We start from the raw sequence: 17,027 nt of genomic DNA, 5'->3' as shown, positions 1-17,027 counted from the left end.
ATTTAATCTCATTCTATTACATGCAAATTGAGATGAAAAAACATCATTTTTCACCTCTAAAACAGGCAATCTTCAGTAATGGAAAACACAGCAGCCTTTTCGAGGCAATTTTACATCTATCTAAAGTGCATATTCTCCTTAACATTTCCACTTTAAGAAGTGTATCCACATGTTCACATAAAAACAAAAATATATAAATGCTCAGGAATGTTTCTTATAGCACTGTTTCTAAAACTAGAGAAAACATAAATATCCACTGTTCAAACAAATTATAGTACACATCCATACAATAGAATACTCTAGCCATTAGAAAAAATGAGGTAGATCTCTATGTAACAGCCTGGAAAAATATCTAGAATCATTTAGAAAGCTGTAAGATTTTATATATAATTTATATATTTATACACACATATATATATCCATCCCATTTAGTTAAAAAAAATAGACAATCTTTTTTTGTTTTTTTGGCCATGCCGTGCAGGCTATGTGGGATCTTAGTTCCCCAACCAGGGATCAAACCCATGCCCACTGCATTGGGAGCATGGGATCTTAACCACTGGGCCAACAGGAAAGTTCCAAAAACCGTATTTTTATGAATGCATATGTGTTATATATGTGTGTGTCTGTGTCTGTGTCTGTGTAGAAAATATAAAAACCTGTTACAATTACGAACATTGGTTAAACCTGAGGAGTAGTATTTTCAGACTAAGGGAATTTTACTTTTCATTTTAAATTCTTCTGAACTTAAGAAATACATATTAAATATATATTTCTACTATAAATAAAAGAGTTTCCTTTAGACAGAAGAATCTGCCTATTCCAATTCTGGATCCTTTTCTGGAGCATATAAACATGCAAAGAAAAGCCTAAAGTACACACTCAACTCAGTAACAGTGCTTCTAAATAAGAAGCTTTAAAACCGAATTTGAAAAACTGAATTACAAATGGTTCCATGACCAGACTCATATCTAACTCAAAATTAAGAGAAGGCTATACACAAGTTAATAATAGTTTTATTCATTATTATTTTTTGTTTAGGAGAAAGAGGGGCTTTATTTCTTTGCCAGGCAAAAGGGTAACACAGTAGGTTAGCACCTCAAGAACTGTGCCCGTAATGGCTTTATTTTTTTAAAAACTTTCCCCTCCCACATCATCTCACTTTCTCAAACAAAACAGTGCTTTTTTCCCCCCCTTTCTTTCGTTTATTTCTTATACCCCAAGGAATACCTACAAGGAGGTGAGCAGGTCGTCCAGTTAATTAGCCTCCTAGGAACTGCTCCCGTAATCACCATGCATCAGAGTCCTTACCGGCTGCCCTGGCAGACTCTCCGGGACAGGCTGGGCTGCTGGCTCAGGTTTGCCAAGAACTCGGTAGACAGAACGCTTGGTCTGTGTCCTTCGAAGTAATCTTTCTTTGTCCATCAGAATATGATCGATCTGAGTCAAGATTGAGCGTTCAAAGGCACCAAATCCCTGCAACAATATCAACCAGTGTCAGACAACGTGCAGTCTCTGCAGAAGGCAGTGACGTTGGTTTCTCTATCTTTCTGTGTCAGCAGAGAAACAGACAATCCTCTTTCCAGGAGAGACTTTCAGTTAAAGGCTGAGTGTGTGAATGGCAGTGACTGTTCTCAGAAAAAAATTAAATATTAGTCTTAAGCAGGTCACATTACTTTCCTATACCCAGAGATTAACTTCTGCTCCTTTAATATTAATTGTGGTAAAATCCATTTCTTTAAGGTATTTTGTTTTTCCAACACTTACAAAGCCACCATTTCTAGACTTAAAACACTCCTCACTAATAAAGTTGAAAATCCATGCCTGAACGGTATAAACCTCAGTGGTAGGAGTTCAGTAAATTTTTCTACAGAAATGACAGATGACTACCACATCAAGGCACCATCCATAATTTCTCACAGCTGCTTCAGGTTGCCGCGACCTGCCTCTCACACACACACACACGCCACACACACACACACACACACACACACACACACACACACACGCCCACGCCCACGCCCACGCCCACGCTTGCCTTACACACACACACACGCCCACGCCCACGCCCACGCCCACGCTTGCCTTCCCCAGTTTTCCGGAAGCCAGCTTGGTCTTATCGTGCCATTTCTGGAGCGTGCGGTTCCTGTAGACAGTGAAGTCGGCAAAACGCTTCGCCATGAAGCTGGGGTAGTGCTCCGTCTCCAGCTTCCTCTTTGCTGGGCCCCTCCTCTGCGGCTGCTGCTTCTCCTCTATGAGCTCTTCATTGTCACTGGAAATCTCCTCTTCACTGGAAAAACCAGTAAGAGTCCAATGTAAATAAATGTTACCTGGGTAAAACCCAGGCCCACGTGCAGTCAGGAGTATTCTCTGGTGGCCCAGTGGCTAAGACTCTGCACTCCCAAAGCAGGGGGCCCGAGTTCGACGCCTGGTCAGGAAACTAGATACCATGTGTGGCAACTAAAAATCCCACGCAGCCAAACAAATAAATAAATATATATACTTTTAAAAGAGTATGGCCTTTTTCTTGTTGGAAGAGAGCATTCATGCGGTCAAACAAAAACTTCTGTACTTTTTCAAATAAATATAAAAATAGGTGGTTTCAAAAATATTTTTAAAAGGTAAGAAAACCATAAAAGTAAATGAGGTTGTTAAAAACATTATTAGAAATGCACATGAACCAGGCCTATACTGTTATAAGAGGGTCTTTAAAAATTAAACACATAATCATACTTTTATGACCTTAATCCCCAAATCAATAAGGGAAATATGTCTCTCTGTAACCAATTGTTCGGGAAAGCTGAATACTATTGGTTGAACCAAATGAAGAGGAGCAGAACGTGAAGAACACTCAAAGCGATAGGCCACAGAACCCAAGCTAGACTGCAATGCCCCCAACTGCCTGAGAATGTACCGGAGCCCCCAGTTAGAACCAGCTGCACTCTGTGCACTGCCGACCCCAACACACAGGAAGCGCTTCCTACACGTGAGCTCCTCTCCTCTGTCCTTCAGACTAACTCAGTGGAAAGGAGTAGAGCAGAAGAGAAGCGCAATGGAAAACAACAGGCAGGTACCACTTGCAGCAGGCTCAGCCAGAGGGAGAGGTCAAACAGTGGGGTGAACCTTCATCAAATGTGATCATTTCAGGAAGGGAAAAAAAGGTTTATTCTGCTATTTTCCAAAATGTTTCCACCCTTCAAAATAACTGCTTCTTCCCTTACTAAAAAGTCAATGGATGCAACTGGCAATTCCATGTATAGGCAACAAAGGGCTTCATAAACATCAATGAAGCATTCATACTAAAAATGTGCTTTCACCAATAATTTCACTAGATGTAAAAAAGAAGGCAAGTTTGGGGAATTCCCTGGTGGTCCAGTGGTTAGGACTCAGTGCTCTTACTGCCAGGGCTCTGGGTTTGATCCCTGGTCGAGGAACTAAGATCCCGCAAGCCGAGAGGTGCAGCCCCCAACCCCCAAAGGCAAGTTTTTTGCAGAAGCTTACAAAGGTAATTGGGCTTCCCAGGCAGCTCAGTGGTGAAGAATCCACCTGCAATGCAGGAGACACAGGTTGATCCCTGGGTCAGGAAGATCCCCTGGAGGGGGAAATGGCAACCCACTCCAGTATTCTTGCCTGGAGAATCCCATGGACAGAGAAGCCTGGCAGGCTACAGTCCACAGGGTCACAAAAAAGTTGGATACAACCTAGCGACTGAGCATGCATGCATGCACAAACACAGTTAGGCACAACTACACATAAAAGTCCGAAAGATAATCCCCAATTTATGTGCCATCCTGGCTACCAACTGAATGTGAGAGGCTCTTTCTATTGATAGTTTACTAACATTAAGAAATCTGATATCTTCCGGAAAGGACCTGACTTTGTAAAAAATGGGAAAATATTCAGATGAAAAGACAGAGATTCCACAGTTCCATTCCTCCTTACCTTTCTGCTTTGGGTTTTGTACCATCTACGAGATACCTAGTGTCTGGGTACTGGAAAAGCAACTCTTCCTGGAGATCCACCAATGACCTCAACAGTGCTTTAAGTGCCTTGTGACCTGGGAAATACAGCAGAGAGAAGTAACAGTTAATTACCTACAGTGCTCCAAAGCAGGTGATGCCTCTGACGCCTGCCTCCTGAGTAGTATTGGCTGGCGGGGGGCGGGGGGTGGGGGGCGGCGGGGGGTATACAGGATAGGCCGGGCCTAAGAACTCTCTGAAATACAGAATTTCTGAAAGGAAAAAATAACAGTGCCTACCTCCTAGAGTCCTTGTGGAGAACAAGCAAGGAAACATGTGTAAGAAACTTAAAACATCTGCAATAAATTCTGAGTTCTTAAATTTACTAAGTTTGACAAAAATCCTTCCTTGTCTGTCATCATAACCAATCATTTTCTTCCTCTGGTGTTACTCTCTCTGTTACCTTTCTACAGGTTACCTCTTAGATTATCCCTTTATCAACTGGCTCCTTAAGCAATACCTTCTCTTTTCCCCCAGAAGCACAACTTAGTCCTGGGATCCCTATCACCACCACCTCCCTTCCCTGAGAGATCTCCTTTGGCCCTGGCGTGAGCTGCCGCCTCCTTCATTCACTCTCAGCGTATACCCTTATGGAAAGTTCCTGTTCACGAACACAAACCCAAGTTAATGACTTCCTGTTCACAATACAGTCATCGCTCTGAATCCTCACAGGATTGGTTCCAGGGCCTCTCCCCCTGGATAGCAAAAACCCACAGACGCTCAAGTCCCTTACTTATATCAAAGGGCTTAGTATTTGCATATAACCCATATAACCTACCCACATCCTCACACATACTTCAAATCATCTCTAGATTACTTACAACAACTAGTATAATGTAAACGCTACATAAATTGGTGTGAATATGATACAAATATTATGGAAATGGCTGTCAGAGTGCTGCAGATTTTTGGAACTTTCTTTTTTTTTTTTTCTTTCCAAATATTGTTGGTTCAAAGTTGGCTGGATCCGGGGATGTGGAACCCCAGGATCTGGAGGGTCCAGTGCACTGAATCGTGTATTGGAAATCTGCTCATCGGACGTATGTTCTCACCCAGTTCTCCTCACAGACAATAGGATGTGTTCGTAATAAAGCTGGTCGGGATCAAGTGTAAAGTCTATGACCAAGAGCTTTCAGAATAAAAACTGGCTCTCTGAGAAACTCTTACCTTCCTTATCAGCATAATCCTACTAATCCTACTGAAGGGGCTAACTAGACATTGATAATTACTAGTTATGTTTTGATAGCACTCAGACATCTCTTTATAATCAAACTCTCACATTTCCAGCAACTAAGAAAAGCTCCACATGGATGCTCCATCACTCCCTCAAACACACCATGTCAGAAACAAGTTTTTTCTTCCAATCCAATACTTCTCCTTTGTCTGCTTCTCTCGTCTCTGTTTAATTTTCATAGGTGATCACTGACATTTTGGTGCTGGTATTCAGTATATTCAATCAGTGGCTAAATCCTGTGTTTTCCATATGTATTATCACTAAGAGTTGTCCATTTGTCTCTGGCTATAGGTGATGGACAGGGAGGCCTGGTGTGCTGCAATTCATGGGGTCTCAAAGAGTCGGACACGACTGAGCGACTGAACTGAACTGAACTGAACTGATGCTTCTATCAGTCCTTCCCTCTTTCCCTTAAGGAAACGTGATCTTCTTTCAAGCGTCCTGACTCATTTAGCAGACCCTCCATTCATTTCTTGGGCTTCATTTCATTCATTTTAGTGGCTCATCGGTAAAGAATCTGCCTGCAATGCAGGAGACTCAGGTTTGATCCCTGGGTCGGGAAGATCCCCTGGAGGAGGGCATGGCAACCCACTCCAGTATTCTTGCCTGGAGAATCCCATGGCCAGAGGAGCCTGGCGGGCCACAGTTCACAGGGTCGCATAGAGTTGGATGCGACTGCTGTGACTAAGCAGCAGTGACAGCACGCTCACTTCTGTTTTACGTCCCAGACTAACCCGCTCACACAGACTTCAGTTTCTCTGACTTTTACAAATCTGATTCTAACTCTTCTGCTTCTGCCTTGTCCAGTCTGAATAACTTCCTCACTATTTTGCATCCCAACCTATTTTATCACTGGGACACTAACACATGACTCAGACCAGCTCTCCAAACAGATCATGCTGTAGCGTTCCATTTCACTATAAGGCTAAGCTTACTGAGAAAGCCCCCCTGGATTGGCCAGAAGGAACTCAATGACCTAGCAGCTACTTTGCATTCCTCCAATAACCTCCATATAAGACTATATAAATACAACCGCCCTGTTTATAAGTAGCATAAGATCCTTGATCATTTATCCATTTATCATTTATAAATTCCACATTCTAATCCTTTTATAATCAGTACATATCCATATCACTTGGGGGGATCTTCAATATCTGAAGAAATCCAAAGTGCCTTGTGTTCCAAACCAAGATTCTCAACCCGTTGCTCTGAATCTTAACAAAACTTTCCACCAAATATAACAATAAAAAATTATTCTCAAGAAGAAAAAATAATACAGAATTATTCCGCTGATAGTTTTGGGGGAATGGATTAAGTATAAGTAGATGAGAAATAGGCAAGAAGAAAAAAAAGAATAAAGACATAACAATTTTTTCTTTTTTAGGTCACATCACACAGCCTGTATGATCCGAGTTCCCTGAGCAGGCATCAAACCTGCACCTTCTGTGTTGCAAGGACAGAGTCTTAACCACTGGATCACCAGAGAAGTCCTAGACATAACAATTTTAAACACAAGAATTACTTTAAAGTCTAAATATGCTAAGTGTGTAACTTCCCAGATGGCTCAGCCAGTAAAGAATCTGCCTTCAATGCAGGAGACATAGGAGATACCAGTTTGATCCCTGGATCAGGACAATTCCCCTAGAGGAGGAGATGGCAACCCACTCCAGTATTCTTGCCCGGAGAATCCCATGGACAGAGGAGCCTGGTGGCTACAGTCCATAGTGTCTCAAAGAGTTAGAAACGACTGAAGCAACTTAGCACACATGCACGTGGTAAGTGTGTAACTAGAATAATACAAAATTATGTGTATATATAGAAAATAATTAAAGTAATGAGGAAAGCAAAGAATAAAAATGGTAACTACAAATACTATGTTACCATAAGTGATCATCTATTAAAACAAATGAGAATTATAAACAGAGAGACCATAATAGCTAAGGTTCTGAAAGTATGTTATAGCAAGAAACTTAAGAAAATAGAAGAGACACTAACACTTGTAAGGAAGCCCATGAAAACAGAAATCTCATCTCATCCCAATTCTATGCAAGTATGAACCATTGTTTTTACTCCTTTTCTAGAAACAGCTATTTGTAAGACAGCCCATGTTCTCCAAAGTGAAACCACAAATCAATTTTGCATCTGTAAAGTGGTCCTCAAAATTCCCAAGACTAAACCTTGAAAATATTAGGCTATGTGAAATAAGCTAGTTGCAAAATAACAGATACGGTATGATTACTCTTACATGAGGAACCTAAAACTACAGTCAAATTCATAGACAGAAAACAGAAGAGTGGCTGGAGAATGGGATGGGGACTTAATGTTTAATGGGTACAAAGTTTCAGCTTGGGATGATAAAGTTTTCAGAATGGACAGTGGTGATGGTGGTAGGACAATGTGAATGTACTCTCAACTGAGTTGTACTCTTTAAAATGGTTAAAAACAATTTTATGCCATATCTATTTTACCACAATTTTTAGAAATACTTAGCTAATTCCTAAGGTTGAAGTAATAATAACTCTTCCTCCTCAGTCTATCTCTACACAGAAAAAGTCATCTACAATCCTTCAGTCTGGAGCCTAGTCTGAAAGAACAACGGAATATTATTCAGCCTTAAAAAGGAGGGGAATTCTGACACATGCCACAACATGGATGAGTCTTGAGAACATTGTGCTAAGTGAAATAAGTCAGTCACAGAAGGACAAATACTCTATCATCCCACTTATATGAGGTATCTAGAATAGTCTAATTCATAAAAACAGAGAGAAGAATGGTGCATGTCAGCAGCTGGGGGAAGAGGGAAACGGAAAATTGTTGTTTAATGGGTACAGGGTTTTAGTTTCACAAAGTCAAAAAGTTCTGGAGACTGGATGTATAACAATGTAAATATACTTAACACTACTGCACTGTACACTTAGGATGATAATTTTCATGCTATGTGTCTTTTTGCCACAATAAAAAATAATTATAAGCACAGGAAAAACAAGTACCCGTCCCTTACTTCCTCCAGGTACCACATGTCCATGATCTAAAATAGGAGATCAAGAACCACGCAGAGAAGAAGCTGCAAAGCAGTCCATAATGTTTATGGCTGCTTGCCCCCAACAAGCAAGTCATAATTTGACTCTCACATGTAACATAACCAAGAATTGTGAAAACATCCAACACAGAGACTACTACTTTTAAGGGCCACTTTCAAGTAGCTATACAAGCCCTTTTATTTTGTTCAAGTCAGTTTAAAAAAATCCATTGCAGATATATTAGACAGCATATCAATCCAACAAGAAGGCAGAGAGCCAATATCAGTAAATCAAAGTGTGCCTTTCTGTTAATACTCTCTCATACGTCGTCATTTTATACACCCCTTCACCCAGTCAGAAAGTAGCCCTGAAGTATTTAAGCTCCATTCAGGGATAGCACCACCATGCATCAAAGTGTCAGGAGACCTACCAGAGACGAAATCTGCAATTCTGTGCTTCTAACCACCACCACCACCCAAAAAAAAAAAAAAAAAAAAAGTTTATCAAAGTCAAGTCATCAGTGGTCAATACATGGACAACTTCCTGTAAAGAGATTTAGAAGCCAGAACCCAATTCTCGTTTCTTTGCAGTATCAGGGCCACATTTCCTTCCAGTGAAGTTTTATGTAAAACCTGAAGAAACAGTGAGCAATCCTCTGCTGGATGTGGCAGGCCCCCTTGAAGCCACAGTTGACCAGGGTGAGGAAAGATGCTCTCCTGAAGGCTCACATCCCACAATGAGCTCTTCCCAGCCCCAAACCAAAACGAACCAAACCAAAAAACTCTATCACTCATACAAAGTTGAATTCCATTTGTTCAACCCTATGAATCATCAAGGGAATGGAATCAATAGTTTCTAATTCACCTCTAGTTTCTCTCCCAATTACCGCCAGAGTTCAAAGCTAAGAAAAGCAGCAGAGATGCACACACCCTTTCCTCTCTCTCCCTCCTGGCACGTGGCCACAAAACAAGCGGAGACTGCCAAGGACATATATGTTTATTTTGTCCTACCTGGTCCATTTCCAGAGGCCTTTGCCTTAAGAGGAGATTAAGAAGGACACGTGACTGACCTTATTACCAAGACTCAACCTAAGAACCCGGGCACCAGCCGTAGAAATAATTTCCCAAGTAAAGAATAAATGGCAAGAGTACTTTACTAAGAGCCAAGAGACCTGGATTTTAACAGAAACTATCCCTAACTAGTCATTTTCCACTGAGTGGACCCCCCCCCCCATTTAATCTCTTTGAGTCTCAAAGATCTCATCTACTCCATGCAGATAATCCTTAACCTGGTTATCTTGCAGAACTAATGCGAAAAATAACAAATGCTTGTATATATTAAGGTATGCTGCAAATGTTTAAATGCTATATAATAGAAAGTATATTACTATCACAAAATCGGCATCTTCACACGGCGAAAATCTCAGGCTCTGCTTGCTGTGATCTACAGTGCTAAGACAGAACTAGTATTCATACATTCCCACATTAAGTATTCATTTACATGCTGCCCATATGCAAGCATTCTATATATAAAATGTCACCAATCTAAAAACCATTTTCACCTAACAGCTTTATTTTTTTCCTTGATTCATCTAGGCTGTTCGACATAAACAAAACTGGAGGCAGAGAATAAGTTTGGACATGGGCACACAGTTCGTTAATTAGATTATAAACCAATAAGTAAAACTTCTGGTGAGGAGATGGAGGGCAATGGGGACAGCAAATGTATAAAGTAAAATAAAGCTCGCCTTATCAGTTTTTAAATATCCACACCATTATTTTTAAAGCAAATATGCAAACATATAATTATTTATGTGCGAGTATGTATAAACTCCTACATTCCTCTTATTCCTGGATATATACATTAAGCTAGAAGGTACAGATTGCAAGAGCAGTTTTTCCTCCCCTTCTTCCAAAGTAACTCTAGAACTACAGCTAAACTATAGGTCAAAATGACACACGCTGTATTGGCCTGAGAACAATACTTTTCATTCAAATCCACACAAGCCTGCCACTTGCACTAGTCATCCCCGGCAATTAATCCCCCCAGAAAGACGTTTGATTAAATCTTTTCAAGCAAATCCTTTGCTTTGCTTTTGTTAGTTCACTTCTTGTCAACATCTATTAAAATATGCCTTTAATTCTCCCACAATCTTAAAAAACACCGATTCCACTGTCTTCAACTTTAATCAACTGTATGGCCGGCATTTTTCATTTCATAATAACGTGCTGCTTGGAATTCAAGAGGCAGGCCCGGCATCAATCATCTGGTAAGAATTTTTCCACTGCAATAAATATGCAAATGAGGAGAGCCAGTCAGTCGTATTTCAGGCCCGACTTGCTAGTGTTTTAAAAAAGACACAAATTTATTAATTGCCGGTGGCCAGAGGAATCCTATTACTTTGGGCATTGATTACAAAGCTGTGTGAGTGATTATTGTGCAACTCGCGGGCTACCCGGGCATGAGGAAAAATTATTAAAGCAAGGCAGAGATTATCAACTCGGAATAACAATAAGCCTTAACATTTAGGCCCTAACTTCTTCAACAAAGAATTACGTGAAGGCTCCACTGTATCATAATTCCAAATTCTGTCAGTATTACTGTTTGGGCTTGTTCTATATTCCAAAAGCAGGATGGCGTTACCACTAAGACAGAGCACTGCAGGTTACAGATTCCTTAATACCCACCATGCGGATGAGTCGATATCATTTCCAATGTGAGCCCAAGTAGAATTTTTATACATTCATGTAGGTATACACACATATAGATGTGTCGTTGTTTTTGTTTAGTTGCTAAGTCGGGTCAGACTCTGCAACCTCATGGACTGTAGCCCGCCAGGCTCCTCTGTCCATGGGATTCTCCAGGCAAGAATACTGGGGTGCTTTGCTATTTCCTCCTCCAGGGGATCAGGGATTGAACCCATGTCTCCTGTGGCTCCTAGGCACGGGCATATATATACCCCCTGGTTTAGAGAAATGAATGTGCTCTTAGGAGGACTGTGGTTTTGACTGGAATAGCAGGAGTTCTGTCCCACTGTGTTGGTTGGTTGTGTAAACCAAAAGTAGGATTTTTTTTTTTTTTATGGTACAAAATCACCACCAGGATAACTTTTCAAAGCAGAGCATGGGGACTTATATTCTAAAATCATGACAACTAAACCAAAGGCAGACTTGGGTTTTCCGACCTCGGGGGGCCCCACAGTGGAAGGCACGCAGCCTGTGCGAGGGTCTGTGGCGGAAACGATTTGATGGGCTAATTCTGAATGCAAAGTGTTTTTGTGAGAAACATTCAACCCAAGACCTTTTAAATCAAATAAGAAAGAGGACTCGGTGGACAAAACTTATTTTTTTTTTTCTTTTAAGAGAATGATGTGGGGAATTGGGGAGTAAGTGGAAGTTGAAATAAGAGAGAGATGGAGAGACAGAGGATAAAATATGCTGGGTGAGCCCCCTCACAGAAAGAAACCGAAAGGAAAAAATCCTTCCCATTTTACATTACTGCCGTGCTAAGTAACATGATAGATAGTGTGCGTTTGAGTTCTGTGGAGGGACATCCCACTCAAGCTGTAATTTCTGACCAGGCATGAATTTATAAGGGAGGGAAAAGAACTGCAGAATTTCGTAGGTTTCCCTGAATGCTCTCTCAAATACCTTGATGAAGTGTGTCAATAAATCCTTAAAAAGCCCTACAGGACACAGCAATCTGACTGATCAATGGACTTCCCGAAATCTACTAGCTACCTTCCATTTCACCGTTCCTAGACAACCTGCATTGTTCCAGAGGACTTCCCTGAAAAGTGAAATTTATTTTTCCCCTGTAAACGGAAAGGGGAAATACTCAGAGCATGAGGTACTTAAAATCCAAGTTTTATTTACAAGGAACTGTTTATAAACTGTCTAATAGGAGTCACCCAGGGAAACTGCGGATATTTTCCTTTTTATCTGATACACTTTTGAACTGTTTGGATATTTTGATACCACGTATTACTCTTACAGTTTAAAATGCAGTTAAAGTTTAAAGTAAAGTGAAGTAAAGAAACGTATTAAAAATAAAATTAGGACCACAATGCAAGTAACCTTCTGTTTCATGTAAAACAGTTTGATCCTTTCATATTAAAAAAGCCTTTAAATAAACAGCCTTTTAGGTAGTGAACTGTCCTGAGCCAAGTGCCCAAAGTCTCCGTACAGAATGGGTCTGAAGACAGGGATTCCCAGGCAGTTAACCCTTCCTCCCCCAGGGCCCTTCACATCCCTGCTACAACACGTACTGTGCTGTGTATGCTGTAAGCTCCCTGAGACACAGGGTGCACACTGTCACCTTAGCAGCTAACTCACCATTTTGGCCATGAAAAACCCTCTACAAGTATTTCAGTTCCAGAGAAATGATGCCCAAGTCAGATGAAAGAACATCTAACTACACTACCATTTCCAAATCTGGATGCTGACAAAATGTGGACTTCCTGTTTGCTGTTTTCAATAACTGTGTGTCCTCAGTAAACTGCCCTTCTGTTAATGGAAGAAAGGTAATGAAACTTAACTTCTCCCTCTTTTGAACATATCAACTGTAAGATGTATGGGCTACTCCTGAGTCTCAAAACCACTGTTTCAGATTTCAGAACTTACATATGTGAAAGTAATTAGCAATTTTTGTTAGGCACGTTATAATGCACTCCCATGAAAACTGTCATTATCGCCACTTGAATAAACTGAAGCCCAGGAAGTAAAAGACGATGACTTTTACTTTTATATAAAAGACAGGGACTTCCCTGGTAGTCTAGTGGCGAAGACTCTGTGCTTGCAATGTACAGGGTCCAGGTTTGATCCCTGGTCAGGGAACTAGTTTCCCACGTGCTGCAACTAAGAGTTTGCATGCCACAACTAAAGATCCTGCAGGCTGCAACTAGGACCCAGCACAGCCAAATTCATTCATTAAAAAAAAAACAAGAAAGTAAAAGATTATGTTATTTAAGTCCCTTTTAATATTAGTGAGGGTAAGCATTGTTTATTTAAACCCCAAAATGAAACATGTTGAAAGGTTGCTTTCATATACTAACATTTAAATGATGCTTTAATAGCTGTTTACCTATCCCCACACCTCGTTGTGAACGTCCTAAGGCAGAGACTGAACTGCTCAGCCTTGGCAAACTGGGTACTGGCAAATGGCAGACTCCAGGTTGTTGAACGAATGACTGAAGAAAAATGATGTCTTAATATTTTTCCTGGCATGTACTTTCTGTGTGCACTTTAAATCACCAAAGAACTTACTACAAGTGTGTGTGCGTGCGCACTAAGTCACTTCAGTGACTATAAGTATAGTACCAGTATTTATTTATATAACCCTTTTATGAAGAGGGAAACAAACACTATGGCCATGGAGCTACAGCCTAGGAAAACACTATCACCACCACTAAAATCAATAGCTAACACGTATTAAGGACCAGGCAATAACCTGAGCATTTTTCATGTATTAACTCATTTAAGTCCTCATGACAATCTTTTCAGGTGGGCACTATTATTATATTACCATTATCAGTTCAGTTCCGTTCAGTCACTTAGTCGTGTCCAACTCTTTGCAACCCCATGAATCGCAGTACACCAGGCCTCCCTGTCCATCACCAACTCCCGGAGTCTACTCAAACTCATGTCCATTGAGTCAGTGATGCCATCCAGCCATCTCATCCTCTGTCGTCCCCTTCTCCTCCTGCCTTCAACCCCTCCCAGCATCAGGGCCTTTTCCAATGAGTCAACTCTTCGCACGAGGTGGCCAAAGTACTGGACTTTCAGCTTCAGCATCAGTCCTTCCAATGAACACCCAGGACTGATCTCCTTTAGGATGGACTGGTTGGATCTCCTTGCAGTCCAAGGGACTCTCAAGAGTCTTCTCCAACACCACAGTTCAAAAGCATCAATTCTTCGGCACTCAGCTTTCTTCACAGTCCAACTCTCACATCCATACATGACCACTGGAAAAACCATAGCCTTGACTAGATGGATCTTTGTTGGCAAAGTAATGTCTCTGCTTTTTAATATGCCATCTAGGTTGGTCACAACTTTCCTTCCAAGGAGTAAGCGTCTTTTAATTTCATGGCTGCAATCACCATCTGCAGTGATTTTGGAGCCCAAAAAACTAAAGTCTGACACTCAGATAAAGGAAATGAACACTACTACAAGCTTTAAAAAAGAAACTGCAAACAATAAAATAAACAAATAAAAGAAACTGCACATTTTTCATTTTCTAGATCAATGTTCCCATATAGGTTAAGTATCTAAACCAACTGGGAGACAAAGTGACAGAAAATTTTCAATTCCAAAAAACTGACATCACTGTCCTCCTCAGTTACCACAGCACAATTAAAAAAAAAAATTAGTGAGTTTCTGTTAAAATGTTATATCTAGATTTGATTCCCACAGTTGAAAAAAACAAAGTGGAGAAACTAAAGAAGGCCTAGATCATACAGATGGAAACCAGGTCCTGTAAGACAAGATATAAGAATATTTGCTTACCCTGAAAAGGAAAATGCTAAGAAACGGATTAACAGTCTCCAAAATTCAAATGGCCAAATACGTTAAAAAAAATTACTTAGTCTCATTTAAAAAAAAAATTAAAAGTGTGGTATCTTTCTGATCGTGCTTGATGCTTGCACGAATGTGAGGAAGGGGCCCTCCCCATTCACAGCTGATAAACGTTTAACCAGCATAGCAGATCCAGAAAGCAACTTGGCAAAATGTATCAAAGTTGTACACTCACACACCTCCTGACCCTATGATTCCACTTCTAGAAATTAATCCTAGAGAAATAATCAGAAAAGAAAGCAAAGAGATGGCTACAAAAATGTTATTTGTTTAGCACTGTTTATAATAGGTAAAAACAGGTAAACATCTTAAGTGCCCATTTATAGGGGATTGGTTAAATCAATTTAGTTTACCCAGATAACTTTCTGGGCAGCTGCTGAAAAGGGTAAGTATAAATAGAATTTGGTTTGAATACACTAATCATAAATACTTTGGGGGATAACTGAAAAAATTTAAGCACGAAGTGGACATATTATTTAGGACTGCTAGAAAGTATTGATTTGGTTAGAGGAGATGATAGTGTTATATAAGAAACAGTCTTATTTTTTAAGAGCCATTTATAGAAGTGTTTAGAAGTATAATGACATGCTGATGATTACCTTGAAGTACTTCAGGAAAAAGAAAATGAAAATAAAGATAGCATTTTTTTAAAGAAAGAACAGGTAAGACATATTTATCAATATGAGAGGATGGTTTTAGTTCAATGTATCCATATGATCTCATTTATAATTTAAAAAATTTTAAATTGACATCAAGTATCCAGAAGAATAGGGCTTCCCGGATGGCTCACATAGTCAAGAATTCGCCTGCAATGCAGGAGACCCAGGCTCAACCCCTGGGTCGGGAAGACCCCCTAGAGAAGGGAATGCGGCCCACTGCAGTGTTCTGGCCTGGAGAATCCACGGACAGAGGAGCCTGTCTGGCTACAGTTCATGGGGTCGCAAAGAGTAGGACACAACTGAGCAACTAAACACACTCATATGTGGAAGGATATACACCAAACTTCTAGAGACAGTTCTCTGTGAAGAGCACTAATAATAGGAAGGGGAAAAAGGACTTTCACAGTCTCTGTTACATATTTCAGAACTGTTAGGTCACAGGGAGAGGGATAATCAGCACTGTTTGAAAAAAAATTTTTTTTACTAGAAACAAACTTCACTTCTATGATTTTCTTTAAAAACTGATTAAGATGAAATAAGGACTTCCCTGGGGGTCCAGTGGTTAAGACTCCATGCTTCCATTGCTGGTGATGTGGGTTCGATCCCTGGTTGGAAAACTAAGATTCCACATGCAGTGCAGCACAATCAAAATACAAAACAAATTAAAAAAAAAGACTAAATAAATAAATTCAAGAATACAAAGAGGTCTTCTGAGGTAGATATAATTCTTCCTATCAACAAGATAATCAAATGAAAAGAAACAGATTAAAATAAAAGCAAGAGAAAATTAGAAGTGGCCATATATTTGACTGACAAGGAAGACCACATATCCTTAGAACTAATTTAAAAATTTCCCAGGTGGTCCAGTGGTTAAGAATCTGCCCATCAATGCAGGAGAACCAGGTTGGATCCCTGGTCCGGGAAGATTCCACATGCCAAGGAACAACTTGGCCAATGGGTCACATCTCCTGAGCCTGTGCTTCCCAACAAGAGACGCCACCACAGTGAGAAGCCCAGAACCGTAACAGAGAGCAGCCCGACTCACGGCAACTAGAGAAAGCCCGAGTGCAGCAATGAAGACCCGACACAACCCAAAAAATAAAAAAATTTTCCAAATAACAATATAAAAATAAAATAAAGTAAGATTTTCCCTGCATGATTCACAAAAGAAATACCAAGGGCCAGTAAATGAAAGAAAACGATTTACCCTCATTAAACATTGGGAAATGTAAATTTTTTTAAATGTAAATTTGAAAAAGCAGAGACCATTTTCCACCTATCAAAGTGATAAAGCAAAACAACACCATAATACCCAATGTTGATAAGGGAAACTGACATTCATATAAAGAAGCTGAGAATGTGAACTGATCCAACTTTTCTGGAGGGCAACTTGGCCATACAGATCAAATGCCTTAAAATTGTGTATATCCTTGGAACACATACTAATTCCACATCTAGAAATTTATTTTATGAAACAAAGTAATCACAGATGTGAGTAAAGATTTACTAACAACAATGTTTACTGC

At 40.2% G+C, this 17,027-nt stretch overlaps 1 protein-coding gene across 1 annotated transcript in view; it reads right to left on the bottom strand.

Annotated features, from left to right (window-relative positions):
* AATF (apoptosis antagonizing transcription factor) overlaps positions 1-17,027 on the bottom strand; it is a 102,477-nt gene that overhangs the window by 58,093 nt on the left and 27,357 nt on the right. Inside the window, exons 5-7 of the mRNA XM_061142718.1 lie at positions 3,940-4,054; positions 2,083-2,287; positions 1,309-1,473 (exon numbers count right to left, since the gene is read on the bottom strand). Of these exons, the coding sequence (XP_060998701.1) occupies positions 1,309-1,473; positions 2,083-2,287; positions 3,940-4,054 (485 nt within the window). The remainder of the gene's footprint in view (positions 1-1,308; positions 1,474-2,082; positions 2,288-3,939; positions 4,055-17,027) is intronic.

Source organism: Dama dama, chromosome 5 (assembly GCF_033118175.1).
Source record: "Dama dama isolate Ldn47 chromosome 5, ASM3311817v1, whole genome shotgun sequence".
NCBI lineage: Eukaryota > Metazoa > Chordata > Mammalia > Artiodactyla > Cervidae > Dama > Dama dama.
Note: the sequence above shows the minus strand (reverse complement) of the source record. Positions and strands in the feature narration are given on the sequence as shown.